This window comes from Gigantopelta aegis, chromosome 2 (assembly GCF_016097555.1).
Source record: "Gigantopelta aegis isolate Gae_Host chromosome 2, Gae_host_genome, whole genome shotgun sequence".
Lineage (NCBI taxonomy): Eukaryota > Metazoa > Mollusca > Gastropoda > Neomphalida > Peltospiridae > Gigantopelta > Gigantopelta aegis.
Window position 1 is genome coordinate 33,535,821 of NC_054700.1, and position 19,598 is coordinate 33,555,418.

Sequence of the window (19,598 nt, forward strand, 5' to 3'; positions counted from 1 at the left end):
TGAAGAGGATTGAGTTTATTATAAGTAAGTGATATCTGTACATGTACTTGTAGATACGTGTAGTACCTACCAAACAGCATATAGATCAAAGTGTGAAGTGCCCTAATTTTCAATAAAACAAACAAACAAACAAACGAACGAACGAACGAACGAACGAACGAACGAACGAACGAACGAACGAACGAACGAACGAACGAACGAACGAACGAAGTCAGTCAGTCAATGTGTATCAATAAGCTGTGGCTGTTTCCTACTGAATCCAAAAGTAGCAGCTTAAACTTTTGTTCTTCTTTTATTTGGTCTAGTGGGGTTTTTTCAGATATAAAGATAAATTTAAAGATTTGTTGGAATAAGGATAAGACTTCCAACAATACCGATAGACCTCTGTCACTGCTTAGCACCTGCAGCTCTACTAATAATCTTGAATTGAATCCAGTATTTTCTAACACTTGTAAAATCAAATCGTTTTGTGAACTGCAAACTGCATTGCATGTTGATGTAGCCTGGCAAGGTACAAAGTACTGTGTTCATATCCCAGTTACAGCTCTCTGAATGTGTTTTAATGGCTCAGTGTAAGTCCATTATAGTGGGTTTTCTTTCACTAACCACTAACAAGTAACTATTACAAGATACATGTAGCTAACTGGACGTGTGAACACAGGACACCATGTTTAACATAATATTTATATATAAGCTAGAAATTCAAAATATATACACAGAACTTCACATACGTTGTTTTCGCTTCATATTTATTGCACGAGTTTATTTTGCGGAAGAATATATACCACAAGACCGCTATGCAGTCTCGTTTTATGTTCTTTCGCAAAATAAATTCGTGCAATAAATAGGAAGCGAAAACAATGCATGTGAAGTTCTGTATTTATTACATACCTTCTTTCATGTTTTATAAAAACGTTTTTTAATTTAACGTCACAACACTTTGTTAAATCTATGATCAAAGCTCCTTTCATGGATTTGCTTAACGTTAAGAATCATACTCTGCGGCAGCCTTGTGTAATGTTTCAAATACGATGTAATTTGTAAATCATATATGACGTCAGTAAATAAAAGGCGCTAACTTCAGTAAAAATAAAAAGGGAATTCCCTATTTAAAAGTTCCGGTCCAGATTGCACATATGTGTAATACAAAATAAATTTATTACACGGTTTGAAAATGTCTTTATCACTATAGTAAGACTGAATAGGTATGTAATAAAATGAATTATGTCACATGTAAGTGTTTAAGACTTACGACAAACTTCTCCGTCTGTCCGATGGTCTGATAATCCGGGATGGAAATGGGGAGAGATCTCCGTTCTGAGTAATCAGGGATGGACAGTCCGGAAGATTCTCCATCACTCGGGTCCAGCTTGACCGCTTCCTTCTCCATCACGGATATCACTGTGAACAAAGAACAATTCTGTAGTTAAATCACAATATCAACAGCTACCTTTCCAATCACTGTGAAAAAAAGAACATTCTGTAGGCAACACACTACCGTTTGTCATGTCTTTACTTGTTGTAGCAACTTAATATAGTCTGGTTTAGGAAACAGTTCTTCATAAAACTAATACTAGTACAAAATTCTGATATATGCCTTTTGAAATCTTTCTTTGATGATTACACGTAAGTTAACCCCTGTAGTATTTAAATAATACACTGGTTCGAAGTTACTTGTTATATATAGTACTAACTGATAACAACTGTGCATGTGGTTTAGTGCCACTTATATAACAGCAACATGAGACGGTGCTATGGCACGAGGGTGGCTAATTGAAACATTTTGTTGTCGACTTATGTTGATTGTTTACACAGTACTTGTCAATTAAGAGCACTGCCTAAAATTAGTAGTCACATGACCCTCTCGATAGTATTTTTCACAGAATATATTCTAACATACAAGTTGCATTGAACTGCATGGAGTAATCAGGGCTCACCCTGGATCAAAAATACCTGTAGCCAAAATATTAGCCAAATGGAATTTTTATTAGCCATATTGAAAATGCTTAAGCCAACTTTGTTTTACGCAGTACTGTATAGAGTATTTATATATGAATATGAAAATGTATCTTTTTCAGCTAACTGTGTACAAACTGGAATAAATAGGAGTAACAAAACCTTAATGGGGATAGGGGCAGTTAATATATTACTTCGAGTTTTTTCAGCGGGGGTGGGGTTGGGATGGGGTTAAGCAATATCTTCAGAGTCTGAAGCCAGTACCCCATACACCCACCCCCACTTCTAAGGCCTATGACATTAAATTAACAAATATACAGAAATATGGGGGTGGGTGGATGTTTATGGATGGTGTTGTTTTTCCTTTCTTCCTTTTTTCCCAAATAAAAATTTGAGAGCTTTTTTATATATATATAGAACTCATTATTTCTTTAAATAGCAATCTTTATGTTAGTTTGGATAACTTTTTTTTATATTATTATTTTTTTTTTTTTTCTTTTTTTAAGTGACCCATCAATTCCCCACCCCAAACGATTTCATAATTTGTGCCATGTTGTTGCTGTTGATTTCAGCATCATGTTAAATGCCTGTTGTGATTTCTGCTTACAAAATACCTCAGCTAAGAATGCCGACGTCACCACAGTATACTCCATTTATTAAAAAACCCCAACAACAAATCCTTTAATAAAATTAAAATTTACGGTCTTTTTAAAATCCAGCTAACTTACTAAATGTCACCTCACAGTCTTACAAATTTATATCTAAAATTATCTAACAAATATGATTACTGTAAACTATCTGCATGCGTGGTCTCGACCATGGGACGAAACTAACAAAAACAAAGGAATAAACAAAAACTGCAGTTAGGTATTCAGTGATGCGAATAACTATTGTTTTTCTGCAAATTTACATCAAGATTTACTTTTGTGTAATCGTATTGTTTAATGTCCGCAGCGATGTCTCTTGACACACGGGTGTCAGCTGACTCTGAAGCGTGACGTATATTCGCACCGAGAGCTGGCCTCAGTTCAGCCAACGAACGTTCTTCCTAACGTTCACGAACTATTTGATTGGTGTTCGTCGTGTCCATTTAGTTTAACGTGAAGCGTACAAACCAGTCTAGCGAACGTTTTGTTTTCGCTCGGTCTGATTGAACTCGGCCCTTGAGATGGCCTACATGTCTTTTGGCCCTGAACTGGCATGTGTATTCAAATTGACACGCATTGTCGGTCTGTTTTTATTACTTTGATTCAAAGATTTTACAAAGTAAAAATAACAAGTTACAGATCTTCCAGACATTGCTGTCATACATGTTGAATGCATGCCGTTAAAATTAATAACTGTGATTATTAAAATAAGCAAACATTATAAGGCCTACGCTGTATTCTGCATGACACCGTTTCTCGTTACCGGTCGCGAGATCGCTATTACGCTAATTGAATATTTGGTAGTATTATTATGTTTGAGGTGTCGGATGGATTATGTAACCGTTTGTTCACATCAGAAGACAGAAAATGGCTTAGCCAAAATTTTAGCCACTTGCAAATTTTATTAGCCATTTTTTGTAAAAATTAGCCAATGGCTAATTTGGCTACCGACAGCGCTAGCTCTGAGTAATTAATGGTGGTGTGGAACCTGTAGTTCCATGACTTTCCAGACCTGGAAAATGACATCTCCCAACTCTATGACTTTCCAGACCTGGAAAATGACATCTCTCAACTCTATGACTTTATAATATTGCCATGACCCATATGAACCTAGTACATGTTTCGTCCACCAAAAACTAGAGGGGGTGGGGGGGTTTCTGTTATTTTTTAATTTGTGATGTGAATTCTAAAAATAACTATATTTACATTTATACTGGGATATGATCTGTCCAGGGGTTTAAATTAGCATTAAGTACCAGCAAAAATCTGTTTATAAGATCGATAACAATTTCCACACTATCATTTTTAAAAGCAGGTGTAGTTTAATGTTATGATCAGTATGTGTATAAGTTACAGAGTGAATGTATGTAAGTTATATACCAGTCAGTCAGTGTAAGTTATGTACCGGTCAGTCAGTGTAAGTTATGTACCGGTCAGTGTGAGTGTAAGTTAGGTACTGGTCAGTGTGAGTGTAAGTTATGTACTGGTCAGTGTGAGTGTAAGTTATATACCAGTCAGTCAGTGTAAGTTATGTACCGGTCAGTGTGAGTGTAAGTTAGGTACTGGTCAGTGTGAGTGTAAGTTATGTACTGGTTAGTGTGAGTGTAAGTTATGTACTGGTTAGTGTGAGTGTAAGTTATGTACTGGTTAGTGTGAGTGTAAGTTATGTACTGGTTAGTGTGAGTGTAAGTTATGTACTGGTCAGTGAGAGTGTAAGTTAGGTACCGGTCAGTGTGAGTGTAAGTTATGTACTGGTCAGTGAGAGTGTAAGTTATGTACTGGTTAGTGTGAGTGTAAGTTATATACCAGTCAGTCAGTGTAAGTTATGTACTGGTTAGTGTGAGTGTAAGTTAGGTACTGGTCAGTGTGAGTGTAAGTTATGTACTGGTCAGTGTGAGTGTAAGTTATGTACTGGTCAGTGTGAGTGTAAGTTATGTACTGGTTAGTGTGAGTGTAAGTTATGTACTGGTTAGTGTGAGTGTAAGTTATGTACTGGTCAGTGAGAGTGTAAGTTAGGTACCGGTCAGTGTGAGTGTAAGTTATGTACTGGTTAGTGTGAGTGTAAGTTAGGTACCGGTCAGTGAGAGTGTAAGTTAGGTACTGGTCAGTGTGAGTGTAAGTTAGGTACCGGTCAGTGTGAGTGTAAGTTATGTACTGGTCAGTGAGAGTGTAAGTTATGTACTGGTTAGTGTGAGTGTAAGTTATGTACTGGTCAGTGAGAGTGTAAGTTATGTACTGGTGAGTGTGAGTGTAAGTTATGTACTGGTTAGTGTGAGTGTAAGTTATGTACTGGTTAGTGTGAGTGTAAGTTATGTACTGGTTAGTGTGAGTGTAAGTTATGTACTGGTCAGTGAGAGTGTAAGTTATGTACTGGTTAGTGTGAGTGTAAGTTAGGTACTGGTTAGTGTGAGTGTAAGTTATGTACTGGTTAGTGTGAGTGTAAGTTAGGTACTGGTTAGTGTGAGTGTAAGTTATGTACTGGTTAGTGTGAGTGTAAGTTATGTACTGGTTAGTGTGAGTGTAAGTTATGTACTGGTTAGTGTAAGTTATGTACTGGTCAGTGTGAGTGTAAGTTATGTACCGGTCAGTGTAAGTTATGTACCGGTCAGTGTAAGTTATGTACCGGTCAGTGTAAGTTATGTACTGGTCAGTATGAGTATAAGTTATGTACTGGTTAGTGTAAATTATGTACCGGTCATTGTTAGTGTAAATTATGTACTGGTCAGTGTGAGTATAAGTTATGTACTGGTTAGTGTGAGTATGTGCTGGTTAGTGTCAGTGTAAGTTATGTACTGGTCAGTGTAAGTTATGTACTGGTCAATGTGAGTATAAGTTATGTACTGGTTAGTGTCGGTGTAAGTTATGTACTGGTCAGTGTAAGTTATGTACCGGTCAGTATGAGTGTAAGTTACATACCGGTCAGTATAATTTACATACCTGTCAGTGTTAGTGAAAGTTATGTACCGTTCAGTGTGAGTGTAAGTTATGTACCGTTCAGTGTGATTATAAGTTATGTACCGTTCAATGTGAGTGTAAGTTATGTACCGTTCAGTGTGAGTGTAAGTTATGTACCGTTCAGTGTGAGTGTAAGTTATGTACCAGTTAGTGTGAGTAAGTTACACACTGGTCAGTATAATTTACATACCGGTCAGTGTGAGTGTATCCCCACCAGAACGAATGCAATCCACCACCTGCTTGTGTGTTGCGCCTTCCACATTCTTACTATTGCTGTAATAAAAAACAAAATCCAAATATAAATTTAAGCAAAATTAATACATGTACATGTACCCATATATACTTTTTAAACTATCTAATTTAGACTTTAATAACCATCTTTGAAGGGTTTGCTTTGAAACAAAAATCCCTAGTCCTTGTTAGTGTTTTTAAATATAAATTTATTAATATGTTTAAGTCCACCATGGCACTTTTTGGGGCACAAGACCAAGTAAAGAAAGAATCTTTAAAGAAAGAAAGAAAGAAAGAAAGAAAGAAATATTTTATTTAACGACGCACTCAACACATTTTATTTACGGTTATATGGCATAAGACATATGGTTAAGGACCACACAGATTTTGAGAGGAAACCCTCTGTTGCCACTTCATGGGCTACTCTTTCCGATTAGCAGCAAGGGATCTTTTATTTGCGCTTCCCACAGGCAGGATAGCACAAACCATGGCCTTTGTTGAACCAATTATGGATCACTGGTCGGTGCAAGTGGTTTACACCTACACATTGATCCCTGCGAAGCACTCACTCAGGGTTTGGAGTCGGTATCTGGATTAAACATCCCATGCCTCGACTGGGATCCGAACCCAGTACCTACCAGCCTGTTGACCGATGGCCTAACAACGACGCCACTGAGGCCGGTCAACATCAAGTAAAGAAAGAATCTTTAATGACATCCCAGCACAAAAATACACATCAGCTATTGGGTGTCAAACAAAGATAAGTATATAAATAATATAATGATAGGATTAAATTAAAAATAAAACTTCTATAAAATTAAGTACAAAAAAAACACAGTAAAAAATCTAAATACAATACAAATATCAAGAAGGTAAGTATATTTTAAAACTTTGTATAAACTTCAAAATTAATTCTGGATGCTAATGTAACAGATTCCAATATATTATATGTTGGGTTACCAAATATTCTACATGCTTCAGAAAAGAAAGAAAGAAATGTTTTATTTAAGGACCACACAGACACTGAGAGAAGAAACCCACTGTCACCACTTCATGTACTCTTTCGATTGGCACCATCCCAGACAGGGTAGTACATACCACGGCCTTTGATATACCAGTCGTGGTGCACTGGCTGGAACAAGAAATAGCCCAATGGGATACATGTGTAGTTTCAACTTTGATAACAGTGCTGTCCGGTGTATCGGCGCACCTAAGCATTCAAAGACCATTTTCTGTGTGAACACTGTGAAATACTTAATAAAATGTGTCTCTCACCAATGAAGCCGTGCATAATCTGAAATACACTACAAATTGTTTTATGTCTGCAGTAAATAAACATTTTAAAATGGTGCATAAATATAGGCACCCCCTTGTATCCAAAACGATTTGCATGTCCAGTGATTCGGCGCAGTAGATGTGAATCGTTGACCTCGCTATTTATAGACCACCCATGAACTCACTTTGTAGCCCATAAATGCTACACTTTTTTGCTTGGTTTTGTTAAAAATAAAAATATTTACTATGAAAATGAATGATCACACATGACCAATCTCATGATCAGTTTCGGAATTGTTTTCTTGAGTGGTACAGTACTGCAGATGCATACACGTTCATTGCCATGCATGGCTAAGATGCCTACATGGATTTTTTTTTTCTCAGGTGGATTGTGTACACACGTGATCTTATTTCGCTTTTATTTTTTGTAACAATGTGACAATTGTGAACTGGAATGACTGTCAATTAAGGTGTAAAACTTTTGTTTTGTTTGCATTTGTCTGTTTTCCTTTTCAGTTTTAAATAAAAATAACCCAAAACAAAAAAATTATACTGTTTATTGTAATTTTTAAAATGTGAGAAAGGTGTTTTTAGACTGGCTTTAACATTCTTAATATCAATAATGCTGACTTACTTCGCATTTATATGTACACGAAAACAGACAAATTATTTATTTTGAAATATATATATATATGCCAGTTGAAGAAAAATCTTACTGGCCCTTCTCAAATTCAACTAGCCCTCCAATCATCACATTAAAGTTTAACTGCACAGCCAAAATCAAAACTCGAATGTTCTTCGTTGAATAATAACCAGGTGTAAGTAGTCCATTTGCGTCAAAAGGAAACTGACGAACTGGCATGAAACTTCATAATGAATAAAGTTAGAATTCATATAAAAACAATTAAACTTATACCAACTCAAGTAACATATTTTGAAAAAGAAATCCAGTGTAAATAAAAAATTAGGGTTTTTTTGTTTTGTTTTTTGTTTTACAAATTACCATTAAATTATAAAGATTTATAATACAGGGGTGAAGACAAAATGCTAGAATAGCCAAGGTTTGCTCCTTGATTTGCATTGTCTCAGAAATAATACAGTACAGTACAGTAAAGAATCTCCTCGGCAGTGGCTGTCCTCTATATACGAGGCACTGGATTGAGATATTATAAATGCTACAGTAGTAGGCTACTAATAAAATAAATATGAAAATAAAAATAAATTTGTGAACCCCCCCCCCCCCCCCAAAAAACCCTCAACATTGTACCAAGTTAAAAACTGATTTACTTTGTTATCATATTACAAAGCATAAAACGTACTTATGGTTTATTACAGTAATATACATGTACATGGTTATGTCATCAAGTAAGAGCTGTTCTTATTGCATGGAAATCGCTTAAACTTAAAATGATACAAAGACAATCACTTAACTGACCTTTGGAATAATCCCTGTAGTAATGGAAAATTCCATTGTTATTTTATATGCGTGCATGCACTCACGTCAGTATGAGTTAAAACTACAAGATAGATTTTGATTTTGGTCCAGAATAACATAAGCTAATTAAATATGATTAATTTTTACCATAACATTTAATAACAATTGTCAAAAAGTAGGTCCAGTGCCACTAGATAATTACGGCGTATACAGTCCATTCCAATAAGTCGACAAGTTCCAGATTTAAAAAATACATGCAGTGTGTGCAATATGTTTTAAGCTTTATTCTTAGAAATACCCGGTCCAAAGCCACAGAAGCTGAGTCTGGCGCTGTCAAAATATAGGGAATGTTCTATGTCTTCTGCTGTCAGGTCTGTAGTTCACGCCAGGGCAGACATGGTGTGTTTTGTCACATTCAATTAAGTTTCAGTGCATTTCTTTTTTAACTGTTTTTAAAATTCTTAGTTGTCCTTACCAAATAAAGGTCGCCATAGGTGACGGGGTGACTGCTAATTTTCAACCCTGATATATAAGGGCAGTGACCCCAGTATTTGACCAGTACCCAGTATTTGACCAGTGTATTTAATTAATTACCATGCTCGTTTAAACTGAACAGTATATAAATTTTCCGAAAGTATATTGAACATAAGTGACAGTGTGAACATTCCTTCTTCCAGAAACGCAATAGCAGACCATAACCATGTGAATGAACGTAAGTATATATTCATTGGCTATAGTGATAATATGAACGTCGGCCATTTTTATAGCATACTATTACACCATCCAACATCCCGTGAACATTTGCAATACTTTTAATTCATTTGAAATCTTTGAAAATGTCTTTAATGTTTTTATTTATAATCAAATGCAGCTGGCAATGCAATGTGACCTCAGTCATTATAATTTCGATCACATGACCACGTGATCAAATAATGGCATATGATAGAGAGGGTTGCCCCAGTATTCGACCAATTAAAAAGCTTGAGGATACATTCTCAAAATAAACTCCCAAGAACCACAAATTTACTACTTGCAGTTCCTTGCGGCACTCAAACCTACTCTAGTCGGCGTATACCACATCAACAAAAGTTTTGTCTATTCAATGAATAGCATTGCCAGTATGTATTTACGAAGAAAAACTAATATTAGCAAATGCCAATAAAACGAACATGTTATAATCCTTTCTTTCTTAAGTGGTCGAATACTGGGGTCGTTGCTCTATATATATATATATATATTAATTGCACCCTTAACAATAAATAAGTTGATACTTGATTACTCATTGAAAAAGGAATTGAACTTTAATTCGTTAAAGGAAACATGACACGAGACCATATTATAGCTCATTTTAAAAGAAAAATGATATAAAAATAATATACAAATAACTTTATAACAATAAAATACGTGTAGTTAACTTAAAATGAAGAAATTACGCTAATCAGTATCAAAGTACGATTTATGCATTTTTCTTCGTGAGCGTTCGGAAAAAAAGGGAAGTGACGTCAGAGCCGCTGTACTCTTCCATTGTTGTTAACTGTTTATATATGGAGTAAGGGGCTTACGATCTTTTCAGTCCAACAGTGCCGTACTGCGCGGCCTTTGGGTGTAAAAATAAACACTTTAAACGATCGGGATTGTCTTTTTATGGTTTTCCAAAGGATTGTATCCGAAGAAAGACGCGTGTATTTTATCACAAAAGAAAAGATTGGACACCAACACCACATAGTACTTTGGTGTCAGCCTATTTACAGCCCGGAGCCCGAACGTTACCCGGAGACAAATACAGTACTCGGTTGCGAATGCCGAGGTGTACATTGTACATATTTGGCACAAAGATACACCTCAGCATGATGTATTTATATATGTTAAAACAAAAATGTAGAATTTTTTATTTATTTATTTTTTGGGGAAAAAAAAGATTTTTCATGTTAGGGCTGTAGGCCTACATAACAAAATCTGTATTCACCGTCCGAAGAAGGAAACGTCAATAAGTAATTAAATATGGCATATACAAACATGGGATTTGGCATGAGGATACATCTCAGTACGATGTATTTAAATATGTTTTTAAAAAACGTGTAGAAAACAATAATAATTTTAAATAATGTTTTAATCTTCGGGCGGAATACGTCACAAAAACGTTCCTCATCGCCCGAAGCCCCAAAGCAACACGAAGTTCAATACAAAATAAACCACTACTGTCGGTGTCGAAATAACTATTATGTTTCATCCACGGGCTGACTTGAGAATCGGAGTGTTGTTTTAGTTAATTGGTCCTTTCTTTCCGTGGCCTGCACATGTGATTCCTGATTGGCAGGTGTATATTGCAGGGTATCGACCAGGTAAGTGATACCACGGTCTAGACATACGTACAAAATACGTGCCAGTTTTTTTTAAGATCACAGGGTATTGTGGCGTAACCTGTTGCGACTATAGTACAATGTTAATGGACATTATCAGCCGCCCTGCTTCATTACTGTAAATAATGCTGTAAAACCCTTGATTAAGTAGACTTTCCCATCTAAAATTACAAAACTGACCAATTACGTAGTACCAAAGAAAAGAAAATTATCACTTGGGTATCGTGAGTGGTCGTTTTACTCTAACGCACCCAACCAATAGGCCTAATAATATGCTACTTTTTTTTTATGAATGAAAAATACTATAACCCCATTTCGTTCTATTGATGCAAATAGAAATATATTTAGTTTAAAAGTTGATTATACTCTCAACATTTATGTTGTTTTACAAGCCAGGTTAATTAAAGTGAAGCGCCTTGTCGTAAATTAGAGCGTTTGTTTACACTGTGCATACAGATTTCATTATGTACAGCCCGAACATAAAAAATGCGATATTTTCTAAAAAAACCACCCAAAAATGTTTGTCCTACATTTATATTTTTTTTACATATTTAAATACATCAATCGAGGTGTATCTTTATGCTAAATATGAACAGTATACACCTCGGCATTAGCATCCGAGTTTTGGTTTTGTCTCCGGGTTACTTTCGGGACCGGGCTGTAAATTGGTCGACCGGTCTGGTCTGGCACCATCAGTTTCTTCCACCCTCCGACTCGCTATCCGTTTTTTCTTCAGTATCACTGTTGTAAGTAAATGTGTGTCGAACAGCTCATATTGATACGGCAAAACGTTTTGCGAACGAACACTCATTGTTTTGGTAAGCTGTGCAAGTCTTAGATTCTTTATGCGTGGTACGGACTAATGCTTTTAAGTGTAAGGCGTCAGATCAAGCGACGCGTCTCTGACGTCATTGATTGCCCTGCTCATTAAAGAATAAATAAGAGTCTGGGGTTCTTTTATGGAGATATTTTAAGTAATTATTTTTTGAAAAAGGAATTCAATTTATAAACTTTAATTACGTGACATGTTTCCTTTAAAAACACTGACAACATGACAACTTCCTAAGCATACTTGAGCAAAATACCCAGTGCGCCGAATCACCGGACATACCAATACACCGGCACGGTTGTATAGCCCAGAACCTTTAAAATCAAAGTAGTATTTTATTTCTAAATGTGTGCTGCAACATTTATTGTTAACCACAAAAGAGGTTCAGTATTTAAAAATAATAAACAGACAAATTAGTTGTCTCCCCCCACTACGATCTTTGTATTAGGCTATACGACATAATACGGAACCGATTTCACGTGACGTTGTTTACTCAAATTACTGACCAAGTAATTTACCGATTTACAAAAAAAAAAAATCACAACATGGAAGATGCGATTCAAACTCCGTGCGACCTGCAGTTTGCATTACATAACACCGACAAACACCGATCTGTTGGTATCTGTTTACTTACACCTCCAGGATCCTGTCACCCTTTCTGATCCCAGCTTTTTCGGCTGCTCCACCTTCCAAAACTGCACTGACATGTTGGAGCGGAGCGTACAGAACCCCTGCTATTGACTTGAGCTGTCCACCCTCACTGATCTGTCCTCTAACGTTAAAACCAAAACCTGTCTCTGTCTTCGTGATGGTAACAATCCTCGGCCCAGCCTTGGCCAGGTCTTCTTGAGAATTTGAAGGGGAGGGGAGACTTCCCTCATCGTCACTATCAGCCATCTTAGTCACGTGACACCCATTGTTACTTCCGGTTTCAGATCGCATCCTTTTTAACTGGATACTGGCGGCAAATTTTAAATAACATAGTATTGTAGTCAACATATTTAGGTTTTAAAGCTGCATTCTCGACTTTTTAATTAATAATATGGTTTACTAATGCAAAATACAAATATAAATACAGCTGAATTAAACTTGTGCACGTTGGGTTTTAAATCTTATCACAAATGTTTTTAAACCAACTTAAATCAAGTTTATATAATTAAAATTCATAATTTATACATGTGATTAGGCCTATATAAATGAGTTGTTCCACGTATTGTGGTCTGTTGATACATGTACAATCAAAATATTACAATATTAGAAATAGTAATTTGTTAAAATATATGCTTATACGATTCAAAAACAATCTAAGGAGCACGTAGTAATTATATGTTTAAAGCTGTACGGTTTCAGGCAGGGTAGGGGAAATCAAAAAAGCAATTTTTTTCAGAAATGCATTTTTTTTTTCGCCTGGAGAAAGTTAAAGTTTGTTTTGTTTAACGACGTACACCACTTGAACACATTATTAATTAACCATCGGCTAATGGATGTCAAACATTTGGTAATTCATCAGAAGAAACGCGCTACATTTTCCTAATGCAGCAAGGAATCTTTTATATGCACTTTGCCGCAGACAGGAAAGCACATACCACGGTCTTTGACCAGTTGTGGTGCACTGGTGGAAACGAGAGAAAAATCAGTTGAATGGATCCACCGAGGTGGTTCGATCCTGCGGTGCAAGCACCTCAGGCGAGCACTCAGCCGACTGAGCTAATGAATCCCGCCCTCATCTGGAGAAGACTTTCCGACGTTTGTGACATGTCCGGATTCTTTTGATAGTACTACCTACCCCGACCCCATCCCAACTATTTTACAGCTGATTTTTTTTTTTTTGACAGATTTAAATTTTGTACAGTTTTCTTGTTTAGTTGGTTTGTACTTGTTTTGTTTTCTTTTCTTTTTTCTTTTTTGGAGGGGGTATATGTTTGTTTTTTCTTTCGTGGGTTTTTTTGGGGGGTGTTGTTTTGTTGGGTCAGTAGGGTTTGTTTGGGGTTTTTGGTGGGTTTTTTTTTGGGGGGGGGGGGTGTTGTTGTTTTTTAGGGGGAGGGGGTTGGTGGTGTTTTGTTTTTTGTTTGTTTGTTTAAAATTGTTTCTTTTAACAGCAGGCCTAAAGATAGAAATCCGCGTTCATGAAGTGTTCTTATTTTGGTATCTGGTATGGTGAGCCAGAAATAAAACACGTCGTGCAGTGTTGTGTTTTATTCGTTAACATAGATCAATGAAAGAAACGACATGTACTTCTATTCCTACATTATTTATCAACTCATATAAGATAGTTTTAAATGCATTGGCACGATGTTTGTATCTTTGCCGGTATGAGTTATGCAATACTGTCAAATGTTAAATGGCATCGGTGCTGGAGGCGTGAAGACAAGTTATGTTACATGTGTACATGTACGTACGCAGACGTTTATAGGATGGAACTGGTTAATGCACAAAGTACATTATTGTGATAGCTGCGTTGATTTACCGTGTGTTATGGCGTGATGTTAATAAACATAAGCCTGCCTACTTCTATATTGGGGATGTCGGCTGACTGAGGGGAGGCGAGCTGATTGGGGGATGGGGCGGTGCTAGATAGATCTATCAGTATCCTATGAACATCGTTCCTATTATTCTCCGCACAAATTTATAGTACTAATATTCAAGTACACGTCCACCGCGCCCTCCCCATTAACGTAGCTGGGAGGGGGACAATGCCTCCCTCTAATAATATCTCTCCCCCTACCACATATATTTTCCTGCCGCCACATAACATGACTCATGTTTCCCCCCCCCCCCCCCCCCCCCCCCCCCCCCCCCCCCCCCCGCCATAATAAAATCCTGAAGCTACGTCACGCCAGTGACCCTCCCCTCACAAAACCATGTATCCGTCCCGGTGCATAAATTGATTCGAGCCGATCAGTGCTGATCCATGAGCTCGGTGGAAGAGCACTCTTCTGAGATGCGATTGGTCGTGGTATTGGTCCGCCCCGTCCCAACTACCGCTCCTCGACTGGTATATCATAGTTCATGGTATTTACTGTCCTATCTGTGGAGGAATACAAACAAGGACACCTTGATGCTAGACCAAGTGTCGCAAGATCTATACCAAGTGTCGCAATAAGCACGTGATGGGATGTCTTTAAAGAACCATTACTTCCCTCTTGTGATCCGTCCGCCCATCCATTCAGATGTTCATCTGTCCGTTTAATCATCCATCCACCAGTCTAACCATCTGTTCATCCTCAATCACTTCATTAACCAATATGGCCTACATCCATTCAGTCGAACATCCATTCGTTCGTGAAATCCGTTCACATAAATGTGTATTTAGGACTACTACTAGTATTCTTTAGATCAATCGGATGGGGGTGGGGTGGGGGATTGTGTCATGTCAGTGTTGTTTTCTCGTGGGGTTGTAGGGTGTGGGGGTTTTTTTTGGGGGGGGGTTTGTACAGGGGGTTTTTTGGGGGGGGGGGGGTGTGAGGTTTTTTGTTGGGGTGATTGGTTTCCAAACTTAGCACCTAGATTCCAAACCTGGCGCCTAGATTCCAAACTTGACACCTAGATTCCAAACCTGACACCTAGATTCCAAACCATAGGCGTCGGAAATGTGGAGAGACAGGACCGGAGCCTCCCAACTCTGTGAATACTATATTGTTCTTCTTAGGTGAAAAACATCCACCTCCCACCCTCAGCTTACGATTCGTAAGCAAATCAGATAGAACCCACCACCCAAACTCGTTTTAGAGTACCGCGCCGGGCTTAGAACAGGCTGCTTCTGTAAATTGGTCCATTTGTTCCCCCAATTTTCATCTGCCAAATAAGCTTCTTCAAATATTTTTATTACAAATAATCAATAAGTTTCTTATTGCCGCCGGATTTATAGCTTAGGTGTTGAGTGCTTTAACGATAGCAAGCATCGCGGCGGAACACCGTTTGATGTTGTCAGTTATCCGGTCACGTCTTCTTTACAAAATGTGATAGCGATTTATTTTCAGCCCACGGCATCGTCACTTGGCACAGACTGTCAACCGTTATATAATGCAATCCTGTTACGTCTACAACTGGCCGAACGTAATCCTATGAACGCACACGTCAGGGATGCAGACAGATTTTTAAAATATGGCTATATAAATAGAATGAAAAGGTTGGTGGGAGTATACAATCTAACTGAAATCAAATCTTACTGTCTTTAGGTCTCCGCCAACAGTCGTAAACATAAACGGTGTCGTGATTTGTCCATAATGATCTTTTATTTAAATGCATTCCCAACACATTGTTTTATTTAACGACACTACTAAAACACATTGATTAATGAATCATCGGCTATTGGATTAAACTCGATGTAATATATGGGCAATAACGATTCGCAACGAAAGGTTATCAGCATACGAACTGGTATTGGCTCATGTCAGATCTATGGGAGGTCAAGATGGTAGGCCAAGGTGAGATCTTATTTTAATCACACTGGGTGAGAGTAAGCTGTAGGCTAAGGTGGATCAACGGTAGGATCTGGTGTTAACCACATTGGATGAGAGTAGGATATAGGCCAAGGTGGATCAACAGTAGGATCTGACTATAATCATATTGGATCAGAGTAGGGTATAGGCCAAGGTGGATCAACAGTAGGATCTGGTTTTAATCACATTGGATAAGAGTAGGATATAGGCCAAGGTGGATCAGCAGTGGGATATTATTTTAATCATACTGGATGAGAATAGGGTATAGGCCTAGGTGGATCAACAGTAGGGTATTATTTTAATCATACTGGATCAGAGTAGGATATAGGCCAATGTGGATCAACGGTAGGATCTGATATTAATCACACTGGATCAGAGTAGCGAGTAAACATAAAATACATTTAGTATCTCCAACCCTCTTAGCCTGAAATAAAAGGAAGTAAAAAAGAGACCTACTTTGAATATGTTCTCCTTTATTAGTAACTGACCAGGTACATACATATAATATGCGATAGGAGCTGGCTAAATACTCCCACGCATCCCACAGTCTATCATGGATATCTAGAATAGATTGTGAGGTGCGTGTGGGTGTTTGACTAACTACGTTTACCTATCACACGTCACGAGTCTGTAAATAACATGCACACAATGAGCTAAATTGGGACTCGGTGTTAATTACATGTATAAGAGGGGGCATGGGGGTGAGTAAAAAAAGAAAGAAAGAAATGTTTTATTTAACGACGCACTCAACACATTTTATTTACGGTTATATAGCGTCAGACATATGGTTAAGGACCACACAGATTTGGAGAGGAAACCCTCTGTCGCCACATAGCCTACTCTTTTACGACTGGCAGCAAGGGATCTTTTATTTGCGCTTCCCACAGGCAGGATAGCACAAACCATGGCCTTTGTTGAACCAGTTATGGATCACTGGTCGGTGCAAGTGGTTTACACCTACTCATTGAGCCTTGCGGAGCACTCACTCAGGGTTTGGAGTCGGTATCTGGATTAAAAATCCCATGCCTCGACTGGGATCCGAACCCAGTACCTACCAGCCTGTAGACCGATGGTTAACCACGACGCCACCGAGGCTGGTGGGGGGTGAGTAAGAGTCAAAATCAATATATTAGAAAGCAAAGGAATATTCGTTTAACGACATCTCAAAATGTTAACATAGTGTGTCTGACGAGGTTATTTCGACATTTAGTCAGGCCAGTAGTATATCAGTAGTAAAGCGTTCGCCTGATGCGCTGTCGGTCTAGGATCGATCTCCGTCGATTGGCCCATTGGGCTATTTCTCGTTCCAGCCAGTGCACCATGACTGGTATATCAAAGACCGCGCTGTGGGATGGTGCATATAAAAGATCCCTTGCTGCTAATCGAAAAGTAGCGACAGCGGGTTTTCTCTCTCAACCATGCAAAATAACCGTAAATAAAATGTGTTGAGTGCGTTGTTAAATAAAACATTTCCTTCCTTCGACATTTAGTCAAAACTTAGAAAAAGAGGAAACCCGGTGACACCACATAGGCTAGTTCTAACAGTTCTAAAGAGATCTTTTATATGCTCTTTCCCTGTTACAGGATAGTTAGAGCCAGTTTATCCTAGTAGCACAAGTAGCACGTGCTACGGGCCCCGCGCTTCAGGGGGCCCCGCGGTGATGAGTACATTTATTTTCCACAGGTCATTTCTCCCCTCTCCCCGAGGTGGTTACAAAATATATATCCTGGGAAGGGGTGGGGGGGTGGAGGGGCGCTGTTATTTGTGCTACAGGCCCTGCGAATCCTTAAACCGGCTCTGGATAGTGCAATACCACGATCATAGTTGTATCCGCCATGAGGCATTGGTTAAGACCCGCTACACCCTGTTCTTAAACTATACTTTGTCAAAAAAGAAACGCATAGGTGATAGGGAAAGAAAAAAAATGTTTGATTTGACAAAATATCGGTGTTTTTTTGGACAATGTTGCTGAATGACCTTGTCTGTTAATGTTCCTGAAATGGGACAGTATACCCAAATGCACCCTAAAACAAGTTTAACGCACGTTGTAGCACGTTGTGCGACAATTGCAGGAAATCGGCGTGAAATGGTCCAATTTTAGCGAATGCACGTGAAACTCGTGGAAAAGATTGGGGTAGTGATTTTTAAAGCTGCAATGCTCGCAATGATGCCTCATTTCCATTTCGACGTAGACAAGTTACAAGATGCCAAGACTAAGCATGTCGAATCGAAACATTGCAATAGGCCGCCTCTAGTTAGGTGAATCGCAGTCAGCAATCGCACGCGACATGAACGTCCATCAGAGCACCATTTCACGTCTCTGTGACAGGTACCAGCAGTTTCAATCAGCTGAAGACCGGCCCAGAAGTGGAAGACCTCGCATAACAACTGCAACACAAGATCGCTACATCCAGGTTCTGCACTTGCGTCACCGAACTGACACAGCAACGAACACTGCTGGACGCATACCTGGTTTGAGAAGGGTGTCTGCACAAAACATTGGGAACCGACTTCGAGAAGCTGGTTTACGGGCTAGGAGACCGTATGTTGGCCCCGTCCTGCGATGTCAACATCGACATTTACGTGTTCGCTGGTGCACGAATGTACAGCGATGTGATGGACGACAACATGTTTACAGACGCCGCAATGAACCTTTTGCCAACAACTGCGTCGCCCAAGTTGACAGATTCGGTGGAGGGAGTGTCATGATGTGCGGAGCCATTTCATACACCGGCAGAAGTGAACTTGTGTTCTTACAAGGCAACTTGACAGCTGTACGCTACCGGGAAGAAATTCTTCGCTGTCACATGCTTCCCATTTTGGATCGACAGAGAGAACTCTTTCAGCAGGACAATGCCAGGCCGCATACGGCACGTGTAACAATAGATTTCCTACAGAATGAGAACATTAATGTGCTGCCATGGCCATCCAGATCGCCAGATCTCAACCCCATTGAAAATATATGGGACGAACTGGACAGACGTGTACGCCAGCGTGAACCAGAGCCTCAGGCGCTTCCGCAACTGTCACATGCCCTTCAGGAAGAATGGGCTAGGATTCCACGTGCCCGGATTCAGAGACTCATTCAGTCTATGCCAAGGAGATGTCGCGCAGTGATAGCTGCTGTTGGTGGCCACTCAAGGTACTGATTTCAGCGCCCTCGTGCGACGCTTTTTGTGATGAAAACGCCTCCACTGCCGTCAGTCCATAACAAGAACATTGTCACATACTCATGTCACATTTTACTGTGATACGATCGTAAATAACGAAATTATGCCACTGAATATTTCGCCCATGCGTTTCTTTTTTGACAGAGTATATATGGGAAGACTGATGCGACAGTCAGTCTGGGATCGATCCCCATCGGTGGGCCCATTGGACTATTTCTCGCTCCAGCCAGTGCATCACGACTGGTATATCAAAGGCTGTACTATCCTGTCTGTGGTATGGTGCATATAAAAGATCTC

General features: G+C 38.8%; 1 protein-coding gene across 1 annotated transcript in view; it reads right to left on the reverse strand.

Annotated features, from left to right (window-relative positions):
* LOC121384042 (sorting nexin-27-like) overlaps positions 1 to 12,585 on the reverse strand; it is a 54,657-nt gene extending 42,072 nt beyond the window's left edge. Inside the window, exons 1-3 of the mRNA XM_041514223.1 lie at positions 12,323 to 12,585; positions 5,749 to 5,831; positions 1,253 to 1,401 (exon numbers count right to left, since the gene is read on the reverse strand). Coding sequence (XP_041370157.1) covers positions 1,253 to 1,401; positions 5,749 to 5,831; positions 12,323 to 12,585 — 495 coding nt within the window. The remainder of the gene's footprint in view (positions 1 to 1,252; positions 1,402 to 5,748; positions 5,832 to 12,322) is intronic.
* Between the last annotated feature and the right edge of the window lie 7,013 nt (positions 12,586 to 19,598).